This window comes from Dermochelys coriacea, chromosome 5, assembly GCF_009764565.3.
Source record: "Dermochelys coriacea isolate rDerCor1 chromosome 5, rDerCor1.pri.v4, whole genome shotgun sequence".
In the NCBI taxonomy this organism is placed as follows: domain Eukaryota; kingdom Metazoa; phylum Chordata; order Testudines; family Dermochelyidae; genus Dermochelys; species Dermochelys coriacea.
The window spans coordinates 111,090,378-111,115,606 of NC_050072.1; the positions used below are offsets into that span (position 1 = coordinate 111,090,378).

General features: G+C 38.3%; 1 protein-coding gene across 35 annotated transcripts in view; it reads left to right on the top strand.

Annotated features, from left to right (window-relative positions):
• Positions 1-25,229, top strand: part of CCDC171 (coiled-coil domain containing 171) — a 269,930-nt gene that overhangs the window by 109,228 nt on the left and 135,473 nt on the right. For 20 of the 35 annotated variants that reach the window (XR_006281476.1, XR_006281478.1, XM_043514802.1 and 17 more), the window contains 5 exons: positions 669-785; positions 13,902-13,931; positions 16,981-17,207; positions 17,855-18,037; positions 19,914-20,099. Coding sequence is in view for 32 of the 35 variants with exons in the window: in XM_043514802.1 (XP_043370737.1) it covers positions 669-785; positions 13,902-13,931; positions 16,981-17,207; positions 17,855-18,037; positions 19,914-20,099 (743 nt within the window). In the remaining 3 variants the exon portion in view is untranslated. The remainder of the gene's footprint in view (positions 1-668; positions 786-13,901; positions 13,932-16,980; positions 17,208-17,854; positions 18,038-19,913; positions 20,100-25,229) is intronic. The other 15 variants (XR_006281477.1, XM_043514804.1, XM_043514806.1 and 12 more) reach the window with 2 other exon arrangements.

Consider the following 25,229-nt stretch of genomic DNA (forward strand, 5'->3'; position numbering starts at 1 on the left):
AATAATGTGTAAAGACAAATATAATGGTGACTTGACTTGAGAAGATATTTGTATGCACATATTGGATCTGAGGCTCCCCCAAATACAAATATTTTCTAACTGTTTACTGAATAGCTGAAAAAGAAGGTGGTGCTGTGTGTGTATATAATATCATCAGATATCTGTGATAGATTTATATTACCTTTCCAGAACAAGAGTTTCAAACATTTCAGTATTGTGCTACCTGCTTCACTGCCCTATGAAGTCTCCAAACAAATGGAGATCCAGAGAAAAGGTCCTAATTAAAAAGCCAAAGTGCTAATCTATGTTGTATGTATTTCATACTAAAAATAAAATAGTATGGGATTATTAAACCTTCATTTGCAGAGTACAGTAACTGTAAAGACATTGTACATTTACTGAAGCATGAAAGTAAACAAAAACCCCTTTACTCATTTTATGGTTTCTCCGAGTAAGAGGAAGTGATAAAAGAACAAGTAATTATTTTCCCATTTAATAGCTGAAGGTGGCATAGTGCATGTCAACACCATCTAAAATTTCTTGAAAGAAAAGTAGAATCCTGCCATAAATTTTGTGTAAACTTTATTTGGATCAGTTTCTTAAATTGAAGATTATAGTGTACCATATATCTCATCCAATGTTACTTTTTATTACATTTTGTTTCACAGAACACCAAAAGGAACAAATCCATTGTCTTCAAGCACTCAGCTGGTTTACTAGTTCTGACCTTCTTGCTGCAATAATCAGTTCGGTGGCTGAATTACAGGAAGTTGTTAGCAAAACAGGTAATTTTTAAATATATTGTTGTAGTAGAGAATATAAAAACTGGTATGTTATGTGATTTCCTATTTCAGGATTTTGTATCTTCAAATGTCTTTTCTTCTAGCTCAAATTTCTGGAGGTGGAAAGTTGTTTGGGGAGTCTAATTTTCTTAATCTTTATTGGTAGTTGTACTTGGGTTTTTCCTTTTGGATGCTTTTGCATATATATATCCATACCACACACACATGCTCACATGTGCTAGTATGTAAATAATAACCCTATGCCACATGTGGTCAGTACTTCTGAATACTTAATGGCAAAAGCAGTAGTTACTTAAGATTGTTTCACAAAATGAAGAGGTGAATATGATAGGGTTAACTTTAATATATAATGCATGTTTAATGTTTACTGTCATTTTAGCATTATTTTATATCTGGCTTCTGTATTTTTTGTTTGTTAGCCTAACAATTCAGTAATCGCTTACTTACCTGATTTCCAACATGGGTTGCAAAATATACCTTTTTCTTCTTTCCCTCCATGCTCTTACAATTTTCCCACATCTCTCTCTATTTAGTGGGTTTCTTATTTAGTGATGTATAGATCGTCATCTTTATTGTTATTTCTTGTAACTCTCCTAAGGTCCCAATCAGGATTAGGGCCCCATTATGCTGTATAAACAGCATCTGTAACTACCTGCATGACAGATTGCATTGATTTCTAGAGAGTGGTAAACAAATTTTTCATTCCCTAAATCCCAATACATCTGACCATAAAGGGAAATTAAAGCTTAGCCATTTTAATGAACCATATCTGGATAGTGATTGCCTCCATCTTCCAGTTCAAGATTCATAAAACTTTCTTTTAACTTCTCTGTAAATCTAGCCCAGCGTGGTCAGCCCTATTCAGATTAGGGATATCAGTAGTTTTGAAATTCTTTCTGTAATATCAGAGATAAAGTGACCACTTTCCCTAATATTTGTGAGGTACCAGTGCATGAGACTCACAAGCAATAGCTTGCTGCTTTGGTAAATGCTCTCAATTGCACTAAACATTTGTTAATTAAAAATTATCGTAAGACAATTCCTTAAATCTCATTAATTGTAGAATGGCCAAAAGCAGGCAAAGTTTACTACTGGCCTATTCAGAGAAACTAATCTTGTGTATTGAAAGCCAATAATTCGTGAGTTTAATCCCACTTCTTCCACTTACTCAGAGTATGGCTTTGGGCAAGTTACTTCACCTTCCTTCCTGTGCCTCATCTATCTGTGTACATGGAAATAACAATGTTTCACAGTCTCATAAGAGGGTTCTGAAAATTAATTTGATTGTATGTAAACTACTTTTAAGAAGTTGTAGATCTAGCCTGATAGTCTAGGAGCAAATCTCATTCTGTGGACAGCTAGTTATAGAAAGGTCATTTGATTTGCAAAAATCTACAGAATCATAATTTCAATAGTGTTCATCCTCTGTGGCATGATAAGAGGGGACTTGCTGTGACCCCAGCCCCAGGTCTGCTGGTTGGTGGACATTTTGATGATACATCATTAGAAATGGGTCACGTTAGGTATTATCCAAAAACCCTGTCTCCCTGTCTCCTTTGGTACAATGGTACCATACATGACAAACCTGAAACAATTATGAAGATGTATGTTTGAGAGCATGTTTAAAAATCAGGGTTTTTTTTTAATTATACTTGAACACAGATGCATTGTTACATAAAAAAAAACGTTGATCTTTGGTAATCCTAGGTAAATTACCGTTGACATATAGGACTGAAAACAGAAACCACTGCTAGACATATTGTCACACTGATCCTCATCTGTGCCCCAGTAGCACATCTTCATACAAGGCAGGTTGCTGGCCAAATATTTTCAGGGTGATGAGTGTCTGGTCTTTGCACAGAAACATTTGATTGGCTAAAGGATTGATTTGGGAGCTCATGGTATTTCATACATAACTGGTGCGACTGGTCCATTCTCCAAGACCCATCCATGCTCAACAGGGGAAGGTATGTTTGGATGTTCTCAATCACCCTGAGCCATTCCATTACTTGATAGTTTTCTCTCTTGAGAGCAGGTATAAATGCCCCCCTTGTCAGTGGTAATTTTTCTGTCTGCTTCTTGGAAAACATCCACCAACATAGCTCTGCAAGTTTCTTAATGTTGTCTTCTAATGATGGACTCTCCATATAAACATCTCCAGTGCATTTATAACCTCATCAGTGACTATCTCAGCCATTCCAAGCACCTTTGGAGTGAGGAAATAGTCTTTAGAGGCTAAATCAAATGCCTTCCAGTAAGATAATTTGGCCTTTTCAGCCAACATTCCAGCAGTGTCACATTCTGAACAGGGGTGCTAAACAGTTTGTATAGTGGGAGTGCTGAGAACCACTGAACCAAACTGTAAACCTTGTGTATAATGGAAACTACTCCAAGCCAGGGAGTGCTGCCGCACCCCCAACATCTCTAGTTCCAGCACCTATGATCCTGAAAGGACACGGATTCCTAATAGGTTTTAATGCTCCGAGTGATAGGAATACATCTCTGAGGGATATACAAGTGATTCTGTTCCCCAGCAGCAGGCACAAACCAGAATCTTGCAGAAGTCTTGGATAGCACCACACAGAGAACACTAAGAACCTTTGTGTTTTGTCCAAAAATCTGGAGTTTAATAAACCCTCTCTCTGTAGCATTGATGGCATGCAAAATAATTTTAGTGTCAGTCTCCTCATGGAAACTACTAGGAAACTCCACTGAACAGTGTGAGGCAGCAGCTTTATGAAGCCATACAACAACAAAATTCTTTTGAGTTGTTCATATGCTGGAGCATTTTTCCTGCAAGGTATGTGGTTAACTCATCCTTCGTGTGAGTATGAGACATTGTGACTTTGGAGATGTTTGTGGAATCAGTGATTTTTGTATTGGACAGGTGCAATACTGTGGAGTCTCTTCTTCTAGTAATATTTTAATTGATTTCTGTGCATACATGTCAAACACAAGGTGGACTTTATATAGGTTCAATATTTATTTTCTCTGTAGCCTCATAATGAAGCATTCAGCCAAGTCTCTGCAGGTGTTAATAGTTTTTGGTTTGTTGAGAGCTTGTACCTCAGCCATACTATCTGTGATTGCTACATTGAAAGGCCTCTGCTGGCATAAGTACCAGTCACATTGTCAGTGGTGCTGGCTTAGAAGACCAAGCAAGATGTGCATAAGTTAGCTTTTTGCTTGGCACATAATTGTTCCGTTGCATTCGAACATCAGTCATGATACTATGGAGAAGGCGTACCTGTTCAAAGTCTCACTTAGATTAATATCACGCTGGGAGCTGGACACAACTAAGAGACAAGCAAACAATGACCTGTCTCTGCTTAGCTCTGTAATACACCCTGCCACCTTTTCTTTGACTTTCTTCTTTACATTCAAGCATAGCTTTAGTCTGTTTTTCTTGATTGAAGCCCATAGATTGATGGAGCCTTGGATAATTCTTTGGGTTCTGAAGGCTTCATACAGGTCATGACCCAAAGTATCCATTCGACTGACATCTTTAGCTATCTCATCACTGAAGATTGCTTTCATCATGATATTAATGAGCTCCAGTCTGTTATGTGCACATTGGTTACCAGTGCAAGTAAGCTTATTCTGCAGATGGGGCATGTTACTTCTTGGGAAATCATCCTAGCACTGCTTAATGTTTTGTTTGAAATTCGATGGTGTTCTGGGGTTGTCAGGAAAACTAAGAGCATTTGGATGCTGTGTTATGCCCATCAAACCCCCCCAATGAATTTCATTGCTCTGTTTTTGCGTTCAACGGCTCTGTCTCAACCAAGTGCAGAGAATTTCCATTTCAAAATTCCTCCCATGTGTCAAAGTCAGACTTTTCCAAACCTCCTATTTCAGCGAGGTATTAGGCAATCATTGCAGAATAGCTGGTTAAATCTAAAGCAAAAGTGCTGCAAGGTGCAAATTCCAGTTAGCAGTCCGTCCTGGCAGATTGAATAAAGTGCAGCAAAGACTTTTCCACAGAGCTGGCACTTGCCCTGGCATTTTTAACTTTTTCCTGGTGCCCGATGTACTACTTTTCCAACCTTGCCAAATTTAGCTTATGAGTGCACTGCTTATAGCAGTTACAGGCCCCTGGACGACTGAGATACAAAAGGAGCACTTAAAGACGATAAAGTCATTGCAGAGAAACTAAATGAATTCTTTGCTTCAGTCTTCACAGCTAAGGTTGTTAGGGAGATTCCCAAACTTGAGCCGTCCTTTGTAGGTGACAAATCTGAGGAATTTGAATGTCATTAGAGGAGGTTTTGGAATTAATTGATAAACTTAACAATAACAAGTCACCAGGACCAGATGGCATTCACCCAAGAATTCTGAAAGAACTCAAATGTGAAATTGCAGAACTATTAATTATGGTTTATAACCTGTCCTTTAAATCTGCTTCTGTGCCCAATGCCTGGAAGATAGCTAATATAGTGCCAATATTTAAGAAGAGCTCTAGAGGTGATCCCAGCAGTTACAGACTGGTAAGACTAACGTCAGTACCGGGCAAATTAGTTGAAACAATATTAAGAATAAAATTGTCAGACTCGTAGAAGACCATAAATTGTTGGGCAAAAGTCAACATGGCTTCTGTAAAGGGAAATCATGTTTTACTAATCTGTTAGAGTTCTTTGAAGGGGTCAACAAACTTGTGGACAAGGGGGATCCAGTGGACATAGTGTACTTAGATTTCCAGAAAGCCTTTGACAAGGTCTCTCACCAAAGGCTCTATGTAAATTAGGTTGTCATGGGATAAGAGGGAAGATCCTTTCATGGACTGAGAACTGGTCAGAGATAGGGAACAAAGGTTAGGAATAAATGGTAAATTTTCAGAATGGAGAGGGATAACTAGTGGTAGTCCCCAGGGGTCAGTCCTAGGACCAATCCTATTCAACTTATTCATAAATAATCTGGAGAAAGGGGTAAACAGTGAGGTGGTAAAGTTTGCAGATGATACTAAACTGCTCAAGATAGTTAAGACCAAAGCAGGCCGTGAAGAACTGGAAAAAGATCTCACAAAACTAAGTGATTGGGCAACAAAATGACAAATGAAATTTAATGTGGATAAATGTAAAGTAATGCACACTGGAAAAAATAACCCCAACTATACATACAATATGATGGGGGCTAATTTGGCTACAACTAATCAGGAGAAAGATCTTGGAGTCATCATGGATAGTTCTCTGAAGACGTCCACGCAGTGTACAGTGAAAGTGAAAAAAGCTAACAGGATGTGAGGGATCATTTAAAAAGGGATAAAGAATAAGATGGAAATATCTTATTGTCCTTATATAAATCCATGGTACGCCCACATCTTGAATACTGCATACAGATGTGGTCTCCTCATCTAAAAAAAGATATATTGGCGTTAGAAAAGGTTCAGAAAAGGCAACTAAAATGATTAGGACGGGTCCTATATGAGGAGAGATGAAAGAGGCTAGGACTTTTCAGCTTGGAAAAGAGGAGATTAAGGGGGGATATGATAGAGGTATATAAAATTATGAGTTGTGTGGAGAAAATGAATAAGGAAAAGTTATTTATTTGTTCCCATAATATAAGAAATAGGGGCCACCAAATTAAATTAATGGGTAGCAGGTTTATAAATAAATAAAAGGAAGTTCTTCACACAGCGCACAGTCAACCTGTGGAACTCCTTGCCTGAGGAGGTTGTGAAAGCTAGGACTATAACAGGGTTTAAAAGAGAAATAGATAAATTCATGGAGATTAAGTCCATTAATGGCTATTAGCCAGGATGGGTAAGGAATGCAGTCCCTAGCCTCTGTTTGTCAGAGGGTGGAGATGGATGGCAGGAGAGAGATCACTTGATCATTACCTGTTAGATTCATTCCCTCTGGGGCACCTGGCATTGGCTACTGTCAGCAGACAGTATGGGCTGGATGGACCTTTGGTCTGACCCAATATGGCCATTCGTATGTTCTTATGTAAAAATTATCAGACACATAAATGAACACGATATGTTGGGGAAGTTTTAACACAGCTTTTGTAAAGGAAATCATGCCTCCCCAGTCTATTAGAAATCTTTGATGGTATCAACAAGCATGTGGACAAGAGTGATCCAGATGATATAGTGTACATGGACTTTCAGAAAGCCTTTGACTAGGTCTTACACCAAAGGCTCTTAAAGAAAGTAAGTATCCCAGACCTGGGATAAGAGGGAAGGTGGTCTCATGGATCAGTAACTGATTAAGACAGGAAACAAATAGGAAAAGCTGTCCATTTTCACAATGGAAAATGGTAAATGGTGTCCCGCAAGGATCTGTACTGGGACCAGTGCTGTTCCACTATTCAGAAATGATCTGAAAAAGGGGTAAACGGTGAGGTGGCAAAGTTTGCAGATGACGCAAAATTATTCAAGATAGTTAAGTCAAAGCTGACTGCAAAGAGATCTCACAAAACTGGGTGACTGGACAACAAAATGGCAGATGAAATTCAATGTTGATAAATGCAAAGTAATGCACTTTGGAAAACATAACCCCAACTATACATACAAAATGATTGGGTCTAAATTAGCTGATGCAACTTATGAAAGAGATCTTGGAGTCATCGTGGATAGTTCTCTGAAAGCATCTACTCAATAAGAAAAGGAGTACTTGTGGCACCTGAGAGACTAACAAATTTATTAGAGCATAAGCTTTCGTGAGCTACAGCTCACTTCATCGGATGAGCTGTAGCTCACGAAAGCTTATGCTCTAATAAATTTGTTAGTCTCTAAGGTGCCACAAGTACTCCTTTTCTTTTTGCGAATACAGACTAACACGGCTGCTACTCTGAAACATCTACTCAATGTGCAGCAGCAGTCAAAAAAGCTAACAGAATGTTAGGAACCACTAGGAAAGGGATTAAAAAGTTAGAAAATATCATAATGCTACTGTATAAATCCATCGGTAGCCTATACCTTGAATACTGCGTGCATCTCAAAAAAAAAAAGATGCATTAGAATTGGAAAAAGTACAGAGAAGAGCAACATAAATGATTAGGGGTTTGGAACAGCTTCTATTTGAGGAGAGATTAAAAAAACTGGGACTGTTCACTTTAGAAAGAAGACAACTAATGAGTAATATGATAGAGTACAATAAAATAATGAATGGTGTGGAGAAAGTGAATAAGGAAGGAATTTATGCCTCTCATAACACAAAAACCAGAGATCACTCTCTGAAATTAATAGGCAGCAGGTTTAAAACTAACGTAAGGAAGTACTTTTGCATTGCAAGGGGATGTTGTGAAGACCAAAAATATAACTGGGTTCAAAAGGGAATTAGGTAAATTTCATGGAGGATAGGTCCATCAATGGCTGTTAGCCAACTAGTCAGAGATGCAACCCCATGCTCTGGGTGTCCCTAAACTCTGACTGCCAGAAGCTGGGACTTGATAATGGGATGGATCATTGGATAGTTGCCCTGTTCTGTTCATTCCCTCTGAAGCATTTGGCACTGGCCACTGTCAGAAGACAAGATACTGGGCTAGGTGGTCATTGATCTGACCCAGTATGGCCATTGTTATGCTAGCATGTAACATGCCACTGAGCATTGTTTTTAACAATTCCTTTGTGGTGATATTCTCAAAAGATTCAGCTACTAGTTGGTACTTTTCATCTTGGAATTTTTGCCTAAACATTATCAAGACTAAAGTAAAAACAAAGATTTTTTTTAAATAAATTACTTTTGATTATGTATAATTACGTTATGTAATGCATGTTGTGTAACTATGTGCATACTGTTTGCAGATGGAGTCCATTAATTTCTGGCTGGATGTTGACATCTTAACCAGTGCCTCATTGCAACTCTTTTGTCATAATAAAGCCGATAATCAATACCACTGAACCACTTATGTTTTACTAATGATGGCAAAATCAACTTGAAGCACTCTGTAGATACTATCAGATTAGGCCTGAATAAAGACTGGTTGGGTCATTACAAAACCTAAACTTAATTTCCCCAATACTAATTTCTCCCTTCTCTTACTCACACCTTCTTGTCAACTGTAATGAGCCACTCTCTTACCACTTCAAAAGCTATTTCTCCTCCCTTGGTATCCTGCTGTTAATTGATTTATCTTGTTAGACTGACCTAGCACTTGGTTAAGCAACCCACATCCTTTCATGTCTTTATACCTGCTCCTGTATCTTGTACTTCATACATCTGATGAAGTGGGTTCTAGCCCACGAAAGCTTATGCCCAAATAAATTTGTTAGTCTCTAAGGTGCCACAAGGACTCCTCGTTTTCTTTCTATAGTATTCTGTAACATTAAAAAATCGGGTATTATGTACTGTTAACTGGTAACACAGTACTATCACAATTGAACTTTGTGAGAGCTTGGTGTTAGACCTGTCTGTGTTAAAGTATAATGTAAAAATTATATTTTTAAGCATTTTCTTGAATATATATCTACATAATTGTTCTAGGTTTGTCATGTTTGATACCATTGTGTTTGTGGGAGAAAGGGCTTTCGAATGACACCTACTGACATTTTGTTATCAAAATTTCCACCACTTGCAAGATTTGGAGCTGGGAGAGCAGCAAGTCCCCCCTGCCGTGCCACAGCAGGTGATACCATTGAAATTACAATTCTGTAGAGTTTTACAAATCAAGTAACACCTCCCTTCCCTTACTATCATTAACTTGCCCAAGGAATTACATGGTCCCAGATTATGATTTGATTCATTAATAGCCAGAAAGACAGTGAAAGCTTTTACTTGCGAGTTTGGAATATCCAAAACATCCAGATTCAGAGTGCCGGTTTGTGTACTCATATGTTGGTCAAAAACATCAAATAAGGTTTCCAGTCAACATTTCAAGGCTTCAGGTAGTTGTTCCTAAATGAACATGGGAAATCTTTTGTTTCATTATCCATTTCCCCTCTAGTGGAAAACTTGATTATTCTCAACATACTGAAAACTCTTTTACTGCTTTTATGTCTGAAATGTTCAGAGCACACCCTGAATGAACACCTAATTCTTCCTGAATGCTCTAACTCGGGGTCGGCAACCTTTCAGAAGTGGTGTGCTGAGTCTTCATTTATTCGCTTTAATTTAAGGTTTCACATGCCAGTAATACATTTTAACATTTTTTAGAAGGTCTCTCTCTACAAGTCTATATATTATATAACTAAACTATTGTCGTATGTAAAGTAAACAAGGTTTTCAAAATGTTTAAGAAGCTTCATTTAAAATTAAATTAAAATGCTTATCTTATGCCACCGGCCCGCTTAGCCTGCTTCCGGTCTGGGGTTCCGTCCGCCAGCTCCTGCCAGCCAGGGTCCCAGCTGCCGGTCCCGCTCAGCCCGCTGCTGATCTGGGATCCCGGCCCTGCCCACATAGATTGGGTACCTACTTTATCCCTAGTTCTAGCCCATTCTCTTCCTCTCTCTCTCTATCTCTCTCTGCACTGAGCTGAGGGTGGGAGTGCACTGAGCACAGAGCTGGGGGTGAAGGAGCAGGCTGGGGGTTGGGGTGCAGGGTCTGGCCAGGAGCTAGAATGAGGGAGGGGGCTCAGGGTTGGGGCAGGAGGTTTGGGTGTGGAGTGCTTACCTGGGCAGCTCCCACTTGGTGCGAGTGGTGCAGGTAGGAATGGGGGAGGGTGCAGGAGCTCCCGTTTGGTGCTCATTGTGGGGGTGAGAATGTTGGGGTGCAAGAGTCAGGGCATGGGGTGTGGGGGGGCTGGGTATGTGTGGGGGTGCAGGAGTCAGGGCAGGGGGCTGGGGGTGTGTGAGGAGGGTATAGGAGTCAGAGCATGGGGAGGCTGGGTATGTGTGGGAGGTTCTGGAGTTAAGGCTGGGGTCATGGGGGGTGCAGGGATCAGGGCAGTGGGCTGGGAGTGTGTGAAGAGGATGCAGGAGTCAGGGCATGGGGTGTGGGGGGCTGGGTATGTGTGGGGGGTGCTGGAGTCAGGGCTGGGGTTGTGGGGGGGGTACAGGGGTCAGGGCAGGAGGCTGGGGTGTGTGAGGGGTGCAGAGGTCAGGGCAGAGGGCTGAGTGTATGTGAGGGGGGTGCAAGGATCATGACAGAGGGCTGGGGTGTGTGTGAGGCGGGTGCAGGGGTCAGGGCAGAGGGCTGGGGCTGGGGTTGTGGGGGTGCTCCCAGCCCCCTGTCCAGAGCAGCTCACGGCAGGGGGCTGGAGGGAATATGTCCTGATTCCACACCCCGTCCCCATGGCCCCGTCCCCACCTCCTCCCCGGAGCAGTGAGCGCACTGCGGCTCTACTTCTCCCCCTCCCTTGCAAGGGCCATCCGCTGATCAGCGGCAGGGAGGGAGAGGAGGATGGGGGAGCTTGCCTGCCTTGCAGCAGCAGCCGGCAGGACCAAGCTTCTTCACCCTGCCCCCACGCGGAGGGGCAGAGAAGAGCGGGCCAGGGCGGGCAGGATTTTTAATGGCACACTGCTGCCTGCCAGGGTCCTGGCCTGGGTTCAGCAGCGGGTGCTGAGCAGGGCCAGCGGCTGGTACCCTGCAGGCAGCAGCGTGCCATTAAAAATTGGCTGGCATGCCGTCTTTGGCACGCGTCTTTTGGCACGTCTTTTGCTCTAACCAAACTGATTTCCAAACAAGCTATGCTCCTAAGCCATGCTCTGGCCACTACATGGTTCCACCAGTGCAAAGTCCTAATCCAGTCACATCCAACCTTGGAGGGTCTCTTGAATGGGGGAATCTCAGGAAGAATATAGATATCATGGTGGCTCCTACCTACCTCCCTGCCATCAGAGAAAAGAGGTCGTGGTCAGAGTGTCCGTACATCCTGTAGAGCACTGACTGTTATAATAGCAGCCTTAAGGCCGCTTCAAATTTGTGTCAGGCACTGGATTGCTGCAGAGCACATCCGGAATTAGAGGAAGACAAAGGCCACTCCTACTTCTGAGTTGTGCCCAATGCCTTCCAACCACAGCTGAGGACCTTGGGTCCCATGGCGCTTTGCCCAGCTGTGCTTTGCAAACAATGAGCTGAAACTTCTTCATCACCAGTGGCTTTAGTATTTGATGTGTTTGGCCTGGGAACGTAGGAATTGCCATAGCAAGTCTGGCCCAGGGTCTGTGTAATCCAGTGTCATGTCTTTGACAGTGGACAGCACCAGTTGCTTCTGGAGGAAGGTACAGAAATCCCTGTAATGAACAATTTTGTTCAATCCCTGTAATGAACAAGGAATAACCTGTCATCAAGGGAAGTTTCTTACTTACTCTGGAAAGTTAGTATTTGGCTAATGACCTAAAGCATGATGGTTTCTGTATCCCTTATATTTTAACATTTTTAGTATACTTTGAATGTTCTCATTAATCAGATAAATGTTTAATCTTTTTTTAATCCTGGTGAACTCTTGGCTTCACTGATGTTGTTTTGTGGCATGGAGTTACACAAATTAATTATGTTTTGTATATGCAAGGAAGCATCTTACTCTTTGCAATGTTCTTATGATCCTTCATTGCTCTTTGCTCCCTGGTACTCCTATAGCCACAAATATTTTGACAGAAATAAAATGTATCAGAAGTGAGGAAGCAGGACTGCAAGAAAGTAAAGAAAATTGAGGAGTAGAGACATTGTGATATACCCAAGATCAAACAGCAGAGAGCCAGGAACAGAACCAAGTCTCCTCACTTCCATTTCCATGCCCTGTCCACCAGATCATCCTGATATCCAGTAATTCAAATTCTCATCCCAACACTGCCAATTCAAGCCTTTTGGAACAATGTTTGTCAACAACAACTGTATGTCAAAATGCATAGGAGCCGGTTACACAGGAGAGCATGCATTCCTGTATCTGGACAAGTGGCTGATCAATGACAGCACTTTAAAAAGGATTTCAAAGATAAGTCATATCAGCATTGAGTTGCTGAAATCACTAACTTTCTTATACTACTCAAATCCCCAAGTTGTTTTGCTGATACTAGAATATATAGGAGTCCTGCTAGCCATTGTTTAGATGAAATCCTTGTTGTTTAAGAGTCAGACACTGTAGAATTCATGGGCAGAATAAAAGAGGCATGAGAAGGCCTCAGGAAGAACCATGTGAAAATATTTGGTCTCGTGGTCACAACAGCTTTTCTGATTACTATCGCATGTATCTACTTAAATCTCCCTCAGAGTATCCTGAGATCTAGCTGCTCATCTGTAACTCAGACTTTTGATCTTATCTAAGTGACAGAAACCCTTCAAGAAACTTTGGTTTGGTGTAAAAATAGTAAATAATTTAAAATCAGAGGTAACATTTCAAAAGCACCTAAATGATGCAGTTTAAGAGCCTAACTCTCATTTTGAAAAGAGAACATAGGCACCTATGAGCCTAATTCTCATTGACAGTCAAAGGAATGTATGCTCCTAAATGCTTAAGACTCTTAAGTCACTTAGGAACTTTTGAAACTTTGAATCTAGGTGGTCAACCTATTTATAGCAGAGGCTCATATGATATCTTTATGCACTTCTGGGTTTCCTCTTCCAAATACACGTCAGGGTACACTGCAAAGGGGAAAATCACAGAAGTATGCAAAACTTCATTGAAGCAGCCAGACGTATACAGGAAAATGGAGAAATGTGTTGGGTCTCTTTAAGAAACTTGTAAGTATGGGCAAGTCAAAAAGACTGCAATATTGGGATTTGCAGTCATTTGGGAGGGGTTGAGGTAAGGGAAAGGGACTAAATCCAGAGCTTTCAAGCAACAGGGATTTTTTTGGTGGTGTGCTTTTTAATTCATTTTTGTTTTGTTTTTGTGTGTGTAGGAAAGGAAGGCAAATTGATGTGTGCCTTTATTTTATTTTTAAATTTGAATTTCAGAGTTTTTCCTTTATAAACATTTCCCTATAAAACCTGTTTTCCTAGTAGATTTGTCCTTACTTAGTCATGTAGTTTTATATAGGGTTGGAATGGTTTATCTTTAGATTTACTTTAAAGGACCTTTAAAGTGCATTTTTTCTTTTGTTTTTTTAAAATACAAATTGTACTTCATTAGCACTCAGAGGAACCAATCAATGAATACAAATATTGTCTGCTGTAACGTAAACTGAATTTCTGAAGCTTTGTACGAATATTTTAGTTCCTCTATAGTATTAATCAGTTTATTCTTTCCCTTCATTCTGTTTCACTCAAAACAAAACAGAATTCTCCCTCCACCTGTCACGAGAGGAAGGTTTGTCATTTTTCATTGCCTTTTGCTTCATTTGTTTAATAAAGAATTGATTGCTCTTTGTACTGTAACTTTATTTGTGTAAGCCATTTCTTACATGCTCATCACAACATACAATAAAAGCAATACATTATTTAATTCCCTGATAATCTGTGGCCAGGTACTTAAAGTGTATATGTTCTTTTTCCACTTGGTATAGATATAGAAGGGTACAGTACCTTATGGAATTACACTGTATTCTCATTTCACCTTGCAAAGCAGTCAGTAAATCACACCAACACATTTCTGTGTTTTAGTCAAAACCATTATTCATTAAAAATTAACTAGAGGTGATTGTGATGGGTTGGACCCCTTGGGAAGCCACCTGATGTGCTGAGGTACCACTGAGTCTACCTGTTCTGCTAACATGAGCCCTCCTTTAACCTGTCTTGCTGAGCCAGGCTCTTAAAACCTCCTCTAACACACACACACACACACACACACACACACACACACACACACACACACACACACACACACACGGCCACTCCCAGCTGCAGATGAGCTCTGGGAAGACTCAGCTTCAGGGACTTGCTCCAGCACCCAGATGTCCACCTCCCTTGGAGTGCAGATCCAAAGATATATTATGAAATTTGCCCCTTCCCTCAATATGGAGAGAGGTGTGCACACTTCTTACCTCCCCCCCACACCCACATACCCATTAATAATTACAGAAACTGGGTTTAATAATAAAACCATTTTTTTAAACTATAAAAGCCAGATTTTAAGTGGTAAAAGGGGTAACAAACAGAACAAAGAAGACTACTAAGCAAATGATATCCAACATGCAAACTAAGCTAGTTTCATTGAAGAAATTGGTTACAGATAGTATTTCTCACCATAGATATTGTTGCAGGCAGTTTGCAAAGTTTCTGTGGTTCAGAGTTCCAGTTATATTCCTTTTCAGACTAGACCCCTATTTCAGTCTGGACTCCCCCCTTGCCGTCCCTTTTGCAGTATTTCTTCTTGGGCAGATAGGCCACGGAGAGGAGAAGTACTGTTATCCTTCCTTCCCACCCTTAAATAGGATTTACATAAGGCAGGAATCCTTTGAATCCAAAATTTGACCTCCCTTCCCTTACCTTGGGAAGTTACAAGAAGTCCCAGGTAATGTTTTAGTATCAGGTGACAAGACCACCTGACTCTGTAGGATCATAGCGTCCATGAGTCAGTGGTAGTATGAAGCGTCCTCAGGAAGGCCAAGCTTTTCACAATCTATCGTCCTCGCTGATGGGCCATCTCCCTATCTGGCTTTTCCATTGTTGTACCTGTAGTGTTAGCAGTGGGCGTCACCCAAAGTAGCATTGTTGAAATACAGATATATAGTTAATTTTGTTAACTTCAGATACAGAAATGATACAGGCATACAAATTGAATAATCACATTCAGTAAATCATAACCTTTCCAATGATATATCTCATGAGCCATCTTGCATAAAGTATATTTCAGTTATGTCATACTCATATCATAAGCATATTTTTATAAAGGATATGGAATGGCACATCAGTGATACTTTGATTTTATGCTCCCCAACCTATCAAAGTTTATCTCTGTGCTAATCTTCAAAATCAAAAGTCTACATATTCTGTCTGCTGGCATACAAAATCTCTCTCTTTATTTTTTTTTTTTTTTTTTTTTTTTAGTGAAACCATCATTTCAAATTGCTACAATACAAGTGACAAAATATGGTGCAATGTAGATGCATTGTCATGCAAAGATTATTTTGATTTGATAATGTGCTATAATCTTCTTTGTTCACTTACGGGTGATTCTACCTGTATAATTTTGATAATGCTCTGGTACCCATTGTAAAGAATGCTCTATAAGTCTTCATGTTTCATTTGTTTGAACCTTTTGATTTTATCTTTATAGTGTAAAGAAGAATTCTTTGTTTTAAAGAAACTGTCTTGTTTTTTCTGCTTGCGCTTTAAAGAAAATATTTTAATTCACTATAGCAATAGGAGATCTGGTGTACTACTGAATGTAAATAAGTTCCTGCATGCTTGTCGTCTTACATTGATAGTATCATAAGACAAGTAATGACAGATTAAGACCTGCCTAGCAGAGGGAAAACTAAATTACAAGACTTTTATTAAGGCATAAATAAACCTATTAACTGTTATCTGGAATACCAATTAGTAGAAGGAGCACTGACAATTTTATTTATCAACATTAAACACAATTATTAATTACAGACCTGACGAATCTAGCAGTAAGCAGGACATGTTGGGTGTGCTGGGGCCTTAAGTCCATTATATGAGAAGGATGATTACCAAAATCCTGTGGGAAAATAAGTAATTGTAGCTGTAAAATTTTAATTGCCTTGGAATAAGGTAAATTATATTCTCTTGTCTCAGAATATAAATAGTATGGCATTAAGGTACCAAGCCTCACTAGTTTTAAACAGCAAATTATTTAGACAACTATGCTAGAAAAAAAGAAGGAAAACAGTTATAAATTTGCATTTTAAATATTGCAATAAAGTGATTTACCTTCTGCTGTCAAATGTGTGAACACATGCAAAGATATTTGTCATACAGTATATAGTTTGCGTACATGAGAAACGTTTGCATTTTATTAATCCAAAGGTTGGACTATACAAGAAAAATTACTTAAAATACAGTGTTGGAGGAGAACATAGAATTATTTGGAAAATTATATATTATAATAAATATAAAATGTAATAATTATAATGTATTAAACAGTTATTTTTATTGGGTCAAATTCTGCCCTCATGTTTGTACATATAGCTCCAGTGGTAGTCAGTAGAAGCAGCATGTTCTATCTGAAGGTAGAATTTGGCCCAAATTCTCTACTTGGGGAAGACTCCTTTTGATTGGAATAGGAGCATTGTCTTAGTAAGGACTTCAGGATCAAGCCCAGTGACTTCAGTCTTCCTCTCTTAGTTCAATGGCAACATTCCCAACAGTCTTATTCAGACATATATGTTTTTGTAAAATGAGAATAAGAAAGAACCTACTTTTTTAATATGTATTTCTTTTTTTTCTTTAAGATCCAAATTCCTGGCTTTGTGGACACTTACTCATAAGTGCAGCCAGGAATTCTTTTTCAAAACTCATGGACAAACTTAATGTATTAATGGAGACTATAGCAGTGGATAGCAGCAGGACCATCACATATGTAGAGAAGGACTCCTTGGTTCGCAGACTGGCTCGTGGACTTCATAAAATAAATGCACAGGCACTAAAATCTGGACTAGGTGATAGAGTACCCATTACAGTATGTATATTTCTTGCTGATTTATTTATCTCTCTCTCTCTCTCTATATATATATATATATAATTTCACAGAATAATTATAGTAGAGCTTTCAAAATAGTTATGATGCTAATTTCATTTTCAGGTTGTGCTGACTTAATTTAATCACCATTTAATTTTGTATACAAGTTAGTTTACACCTGAAAAGATTGGGCCCTGAATCAGTTACATCTTTTAATATGAAATTAAAGAATTGCAAGACAAGAGATTTGGTTGTATTAAGCTTGAAATAATTTTTCTCTTCTAAATTCTGTCAAAATTTAATTTTCTTTGTAAGAACATCCTTAACCCCTTTTGAAGTTAAGATTAATGATTTTGTTCAGTTTTTTTTCACCTTCTCTTCTTCCAGTGTACTTTGGTAATGCAAAATACATGTTATGTTTTTGCAAAAACTCAGTTAAACTTCTTCTCTCCAAATATCTACTTTATGCATGTATTTAGGAATTTTCAGTGACCCACAACAGCAGGTGAAACAGTGCTCTTTGTGTGTGTTGGTGGATGTGTGCAGAATGAAAGCTTCATTTAATTTGCTTGGGTATTAAATGCTATTGATTTATTGCTAAAATAGCACATTTTATAGCACATAAAATTGTTTCCGCTTACTAACAGAAAAGCATAGCATCCTTGCAGAAGCAAATATTTGAATTTACACAAAGGCTGCATACAGCAGAAGTGGAACGCCGTTCACTACGCTTAGAACTCTCAGAATTCAAACGGAATTTGAATGAGATGAAAAAAGAGGCTGACAAAGCCCAGAGCCTGCAAGAGCAATTAAATGCATTTAAGCAATCTGTAAGTATATTTAATTTAGAAAAGACTGGCTTAAAGGAAAGCCGCCTCCTACATATTTTTTATTTGTGTTCTTTAGAAAAATAAGTATAAATCCAATTATTAACAGAATTTTCCAGAAAACTTGCCCCGTGAATGTCACCAAGCTGCAAGCCAGATGTATTAAAGTGACTCTTTTCCATAGGAGTTTCTTTTTATGTTGCAGAATGAAATGTTGTGGGTGAATTACACTTTTGCTCTTTGACAGACCCAGTTTGATTTATACACCGTAAAGGACTTATATATGTTCCCTCAAATAGGGCAGTCAGGCATGTTTAATAAGTACATTCATGACAACATTGTACAGCATAAACACAATATTTTAAGCTCTGTTTTACCCTTGCTCCATATTCTGACACCTCTTTACTGTATCTTTTGTTATGGGTCAAGTCCTGAAGCTAGTTTGTGTCAACAAGTGCAATCTTGAAAATAGTTTCTCTTGTGGGAGAGAATTTATGCAGATGATTTTAAACACATCCCCAGCAGCCTGTATTTGCCAAACCCTCTCTCTGTGTTTCTTCCTGGAGCCACTGGATTTACTACAGCCATAAGGCTGTGTTGATCACTGTACAGCTACAGTTGATAGGGATGAAAGGGAGGGACTAAAAACAGATCCCTTTATCATTGTAAAAAAGCCCAAACTCTCTTGCACCGGATCAATGGAATTACTTCAAGGGCTGTATCCTCCATTGTCTCTTGACTGTGCAGGGAGTGGAGGTTTATTTCAGACTGATGCGTCCTCATTGCAGATCAGAAGCTGTTCTCCATTGTAACCATGTGACAGACCCTCCAGAGCTGTCAGGGAGTAATTCATTCTCCTCTAGGAGGTTGGAGATGCACTGGGCATCTTCACTGCCTCCCCTAACAAAATGCTGAGCTCATTTCTGTAGAGGGCTTTCAGATCAAGTTAATCTTCACCCAGAAAAAGGGTCTGAACAGTCCTATGAGTGCTCTGCAGCTTCCCAGGTGTGTGTAGAAACATCCTCTTTTTGGAATGTGTAGTAGCTTCCACAAATTGTGATGGATTTATTCTCTGAGGACTCATCAACACCTAACAACCATGTGCACTAGAGGGGTATGTTTTCTTAAGCACACCAACATGTCATGCACTAACTGGGCTGTGTGGACCCTGCTGTCCTGAACTAAAAGTTCCCTATTGTGTATTAATGTAGTGCTGCATCAAACAGTAGAGATAGCAGATCAAAGTGTTCTGTAACTTAATTTTCCCACATCAAGGGTCTGTCCATTGTGCTTACTGTCTCCAGCAGGTAGAACAGCTGAACAAGGGTATCTCATGTCTTCAGTTTTGTTTTTAACAAGCTTTTTTCCCTTACACTTTCTTAAATTGTCAGATTAAATTGTCACTTTTTAGATTGTCAGTTAAGTGCTATCCCTCAGGAGATGCTTCCTTTCTTTGTCTTCTGGAGCGCTCTGTGAGAAGCAGGTCCACACAGGAATTTGTAAGGGTTTAACAGGCTGTGTACTGAAATGCAGAAATATTCATCTGCAAATTCCCTCCTTTAGTAAACCCCCTTTTTTTTTTTTTTTTTACAAAAACAGTTGAGATATGTCCTCTTGGATCTGTTTTGGAATCAAGAAAAAATTTTCAGTATACTTTGTAAATACACTACAGATTTCCTTGAGTAAATACAACGAATAAAGTAATTTAACATTAATGTTTTGCAATGATCTTCACTTTAGGAAAAAAGGTCTCTTGGGCAGATATTAAGTATTTAAAAACTTTTTGCATTAGAGTGTTGTGTCTTAGCAAGTGGAATTCTAAAAGTGAAGTGTATAAACAATGGAGTTATTCCATGATAGAATTTATTTCCTTTATCAGAAATTGATCACCCATGAGAGGTTTGAAAGTGCATGTGAAGAACTGAATAATGCATTACATCGAGAGCAGGAAGCACAAATGCTTTTGAATGAGCAGGCACAACAGTTACAGGAGTTAAATTATAAACTGGAATTGCACTCAAGTGAAGAAGCGGACAAAAACCAAACCCTAAGTGAAGCTGTAAAGGTAGGACAATATTGCTTCTAAATAGAGAATAGAAGTTGTTTCCCTCTTCAGTACATGGGCCCACATTGGCAGCCCTCACAAGTACTCTCAGAATAATCCCATGAAAGTAAATTGGACTGTTTGCAGGAATAAGGATTACTCAGTCCAATGAGAGTTGAGGGCGATCAGGAGATACTTATTACCTTTTACGATGATGTCTTGTAAGGTGTAGCGTCCATTTTTAATATTGGGAGTGGCATACATGCACTGGAAAATATTATCACTATTTATATGTTAGGATTAGGATTTAGAAGCTGTCCCTTTCATAAGGGATAACAAGAAGGAAAGGAAATGAAGTGAACGTCAAGACTACAATTTTGTCAAAATGAAGGAGTGGAGAGGAATATAATCAGAAATCAGAATAATAGATTAAAGCCAGAAGAGACCATTGTGATAATCTACTCTGATCACCTGCATATCAGAAACCATAACCTTTCTCCAAATAATTCTCACATCAAGCCCAATAGCTCGTGGTCAAACTAGATCATATTTTTTAGAACGGGATCCAATCTTGATTTAAATGTGAAGGAGAATTTACCACTTCCATATATTGTATGTAAGCTAGAATGGAGCTGAACAGGTATTTTAAGATAAGGGTGTGATGTTTAAACTTGATGTGAACTAGTAAGAGCTAGTAGAGGTATTTAGAGAAGTGTCATAATCTATAATTTTTGCAATTACATTTTGGATAAGCCAAAAGGTAGCAGATCATGGACAACTATTATACCTTAAGGTCAGAAAGAAAGGGATGGTTCTTCAATACATTGTGGAGAACGACGTGGCACAATGTCACAAATGTGAATGGTAGGGAAAATAGGGGTGTCACTTGTGACTGAGTGATGAAATGGGAAAGGAAAACAGCTCAGTGTTGGATGTGTTAATCTTGAGCTGACAGCAAACAAGCCAGGATATTTTGCAGAGATGGTTAGGTTTTTGAAACTGGATAAAAGAAGATGGGTAAGGTATTCAGATATAGATTTCAAAAAGAAAAGGAGTACTTGTGGCACCTTAGAGACTAACAAATTTATTTGAGCATAAGCTTTCGTGAGCTACAGCTCACTTCATCGGATGCATTCAGTGGAAAATACAGTGGGGAGATTTATATACACACAGAGAGAACATGAAACAGTGGGTTTTATCTCATGTTCTCTCTGTGTGTATATAAATCTCCCCACTGTATTTTCCACTGAATGCATCCGATGAAGTGAGCTGTAGCTCACGAAAGCTTATGCTCAAATAAATTTGTTAGTCTCTAAGGTGCCACAAGTACTCCTTTTCTTTTTGCGAATACAGACTAACACGGCTGCTACTCTGAAACCAGATATAGATTTGAGAGTCATTGGCATAATGAGTATGTGATTAACCATGAAATTGATCAGTGATAAGGTGAAAAGGAGGGGGCCAACAACAAAGAATTATGAGAATCCAGCAGAGAGGGGAGGAAGATGAACTGTGAAAAAAGAGAAGTCAAGAGGTTGGAAGAAAACCAAGAATATAGGCTACAAAAACCAATAGAATGCAGGGCATCGACGAGAGAGTAATCAACAGTATCAGAGTATTAAAGGGGTCAAGGAGGATGAAGATGGAACAGAGGGCATAAGCTTTTGATCAGAAAGAAGTCAGTGGAGTGGAGTGGAAAGTGCAGAGGATTTATTGGATTATATCCTGGAGTGAGTTAGAAGAAAGTAAGTTAAATATCTGTCACTTTAAATATCATATTGTAAGCAAATTTCTTTACTTCTATGTTACTAAAAACACATTAGATTATTAAAGGAGAAATTGAAAATTTCAGTTGAAAAGTGGACATTGAAAATTCCAATTTGTTTGATACTATTTACTTGGTCTTCACTTGGTCTGGACAATGAAAATTAGTGAAGTGTATTCTCTCTTCTGTTTAGTCACCTTCACTTTCAGATTTTTTAGTGCTGCAGTATTTTTGTTTCAAACACATCAGGGGTATGTTTTAAACTGTTTTCATTGGATTTTTAATATATTTATATACACTATGAAAACCCTTCTATTGCTCTAGGGCTTTATAAAGGCTTTTTTTTAAAAAATTAGACCAAATATAAATAGATAATGTCATTTAAAGCAGCAATTATAAATGGCCTAGTCAAGAGCTTAGAAGTGAAAGAGGGGAATGGAGATGGTAGTTAGGGAGAGGTGTCAGTTCAAGAATGTTGGGTTTTCTTTAGAGTGGTGGATGCTAGGGAAGGGGCCAAAAGAGAAGAAGTAGTTCACAGTAGGAGATAGTAACTATTATAATTTGAAGTCTTCATCAGAATTAGTTGCAAGTTGCCTTTATATACTCCTGCATGTAACCAAACTTAATAGATAACTCCCTAGCTTTTTATGGTAAGAAAGCAATTAAAATGTCTCTTTCTAAGATCTGTTTGTTCACTACAATGGAGGATTTCATTTTCTAGTCTTTAGAAATGAAGATGAACCTTTCCTTTAGAATAATGTATTATATTAGTTGGAGGATACCACTTTTTATTTTCAAGCTTGTTTTTTTATTGAACAAAAAGTCATATAGTCCTTTCCACTGTAATATACCTTATTGTCATAATTTTGCGGTTTACACCTCCAACAGTTGTTAGCTATTGGGATATTATGGTTTATTCTGGCTAGATTGCATAAATATAATCCACTGGAACAGGCTGAGATTTTACCCTCTCATATCGGGTGAAATCCAAGAATGTGAAGGAAATAGATCTTTGAAAGATTGCATGTCACATTTGTATTAATAGTTCATTTGTCTTTTGAGAAACTAATGCAGGAAATATAATGGACAACATCCTCAGATCTGACAATGTTGGTATTTTCTTTGGCTTGTTTGGCCCAAGGACAACTACAGCGCTCAAAACTCATCCATTGATAACTTTTTTGAAGGGAATACGGCCAACTAGGTGCCCAGCCTTGACTATTTAGTCCTTTTTAGTATTGGCTACTGAGATTATTTTAGAACCACTGAGGGAAGAGAATTTTTTAAAAATCAACAAAGTAGGGGTTAGCATACATGTTAATGTTCACCAGTCTTTTCTTAACCTCTGGCTTTGTTTGAATCTATAAAATATTATATTTTATTTACAAATCATCCTCTACTCTACCTCTTGCTCTTTTCTTTCCTATTGCTTTCACTCCTCTTCAGATTATTGTTGTTCTGAAAGTCAATAAAACAATTCAAAGAATAATTGCAAATTTTAAATATTTCTTGGATTTGGGGAGTAAGAATTTTTCATGCAGGATGATACAGAACTATTGCGGTAACAAGTGATAGAAAGAAATATTTTATATTAAGAACTCATGTTACTTTTCAAATTTTTAAAAATTAAATAACTATTTTGTTTATCAAAAGTTTTTTTTTGCCAGTTGCCTGAATCCTACATCTATTCAGGATTAATGTTAAAGGCAGAAAAATAATTTGTACTTGTGTCCCACATATTTTAACTGGCAGGTAGTCTCTTCTTCAGCTGCTTAGATTCAGACAATCCCTTTTTTGTGACCTGCAAGATCATTCTTTTCATTAAAGATATATAACTGAAAAATCATGTCCTGTCACACTCTCTAAATCATTTATAAATGAACACAACACAAAAGCATGTACAAAATTAGAGAGTAGTACATTGTATAAAAAGTAAGCTGTAGCTCACGAAAGCTTATGCTCAAATAAATTTGTTGTCTCTAAGGTGCCACAAATCCTCCTTTTCTTTTTATATTTTCAGATGAATTTTTAACTGAATTTGACAAAGGAATAATCTTGATGAAATTTTAACAGCTGAAGCTAAAATAGTATACATTGAAATCTTTTTAAAAAACATGATTACCTTAAAATATCAATTTGTCATAATTTTCTAACAAAAAGAATAAAATGAAGAAATTGTTCAGCATTTTGAAATTTGATTCCCTGGTTTGAATTTATACACACTTCAGTAGTAATCAGTAAGGAGATATCTCAGCTTTCACCTACTTTCATAAAGTGGGTTTATTAAAGAGGTGTTGCTTAATTTCTTAGCCTTATCAGTTTAGATTTTAATCCCATATATCTTTATCTTCCTAATGGCATTTACCACTGAGACGCACATGGAAGCCAATTACATTTCAAGGTCAGATAGGACTAAGCAACAATTCTAATAAAACAAGTGGTGTAAGATTAGCTAAATTACTAGCTCTGGTCCCAACTGTCTGTGTAGGAAAAGAAAGAGTTTTTGTGCTTGCTAACCAGGTATCCAAAGCACAAAGTAAAGAATCTTACTTATGCTAAAACCATGTGTTCATTCCATACAGTAAAACCCTCATTTTACCTACCTACAGGCACTATAATCTCCAATTCATTTTAGAGATGCATGTTAGTACTATAAAATATAATTAAAAGAATAAAGAATTTTACTACACGTTAATTTATGAAAGGATTCCTTGTAAATTGATAATGAACAGGGCAATATCTTGCATACATCTTTGGTTCTGAGTGTGCCATGTTGTGTCCTGTAATTTATTACTGACCTAGTCCAAAAGCATTAAACATTATTTAAAGGGGAAAAACTTCTGGGGCTAGATTCTGATCTCATTTACACTGTCATTAACACTGAGTGGCTCTGTTTGAGTTCAGTGAAGTTACTCCTTGATTTTTAGCTGTGCGAGAGCAGAGTTCAGTCCTGGAGTTTTGAAACTGTATTTACTGTAGCATTCCCTTCTAGATCGGAGTTGAGATGAGCCATTTGGTTTTTTAGATATTTCTAAATAATTATGTATAGATAGCCATAACTATACCCTCCTTTTAAAAAGCGTAGTCTTCTCTAACTAAATTGAATCCTATAGAGCTAAATTTACATCTGCTGGAGAGGAAATTGCAGGTACCTTGTGCCATTGGAATTGTACCATTTCCCTGGCAGGCTCTCTGCTGCTGGAGCCCTTTAGTGGTGCACACCTTACAATGAACCTTTGTTGCTTAGGTTGGATGGTTTTGTTGTTTTTGTACTAATAGTGTTTTCATTAGAAAATTATTTTAATTATTTGTTTTCTTTTATTTGCATTGTTGCACAGACTTTGAGAATGCCAAGTTGTTTTGATACATGGCAAAGGCAGTTTCTG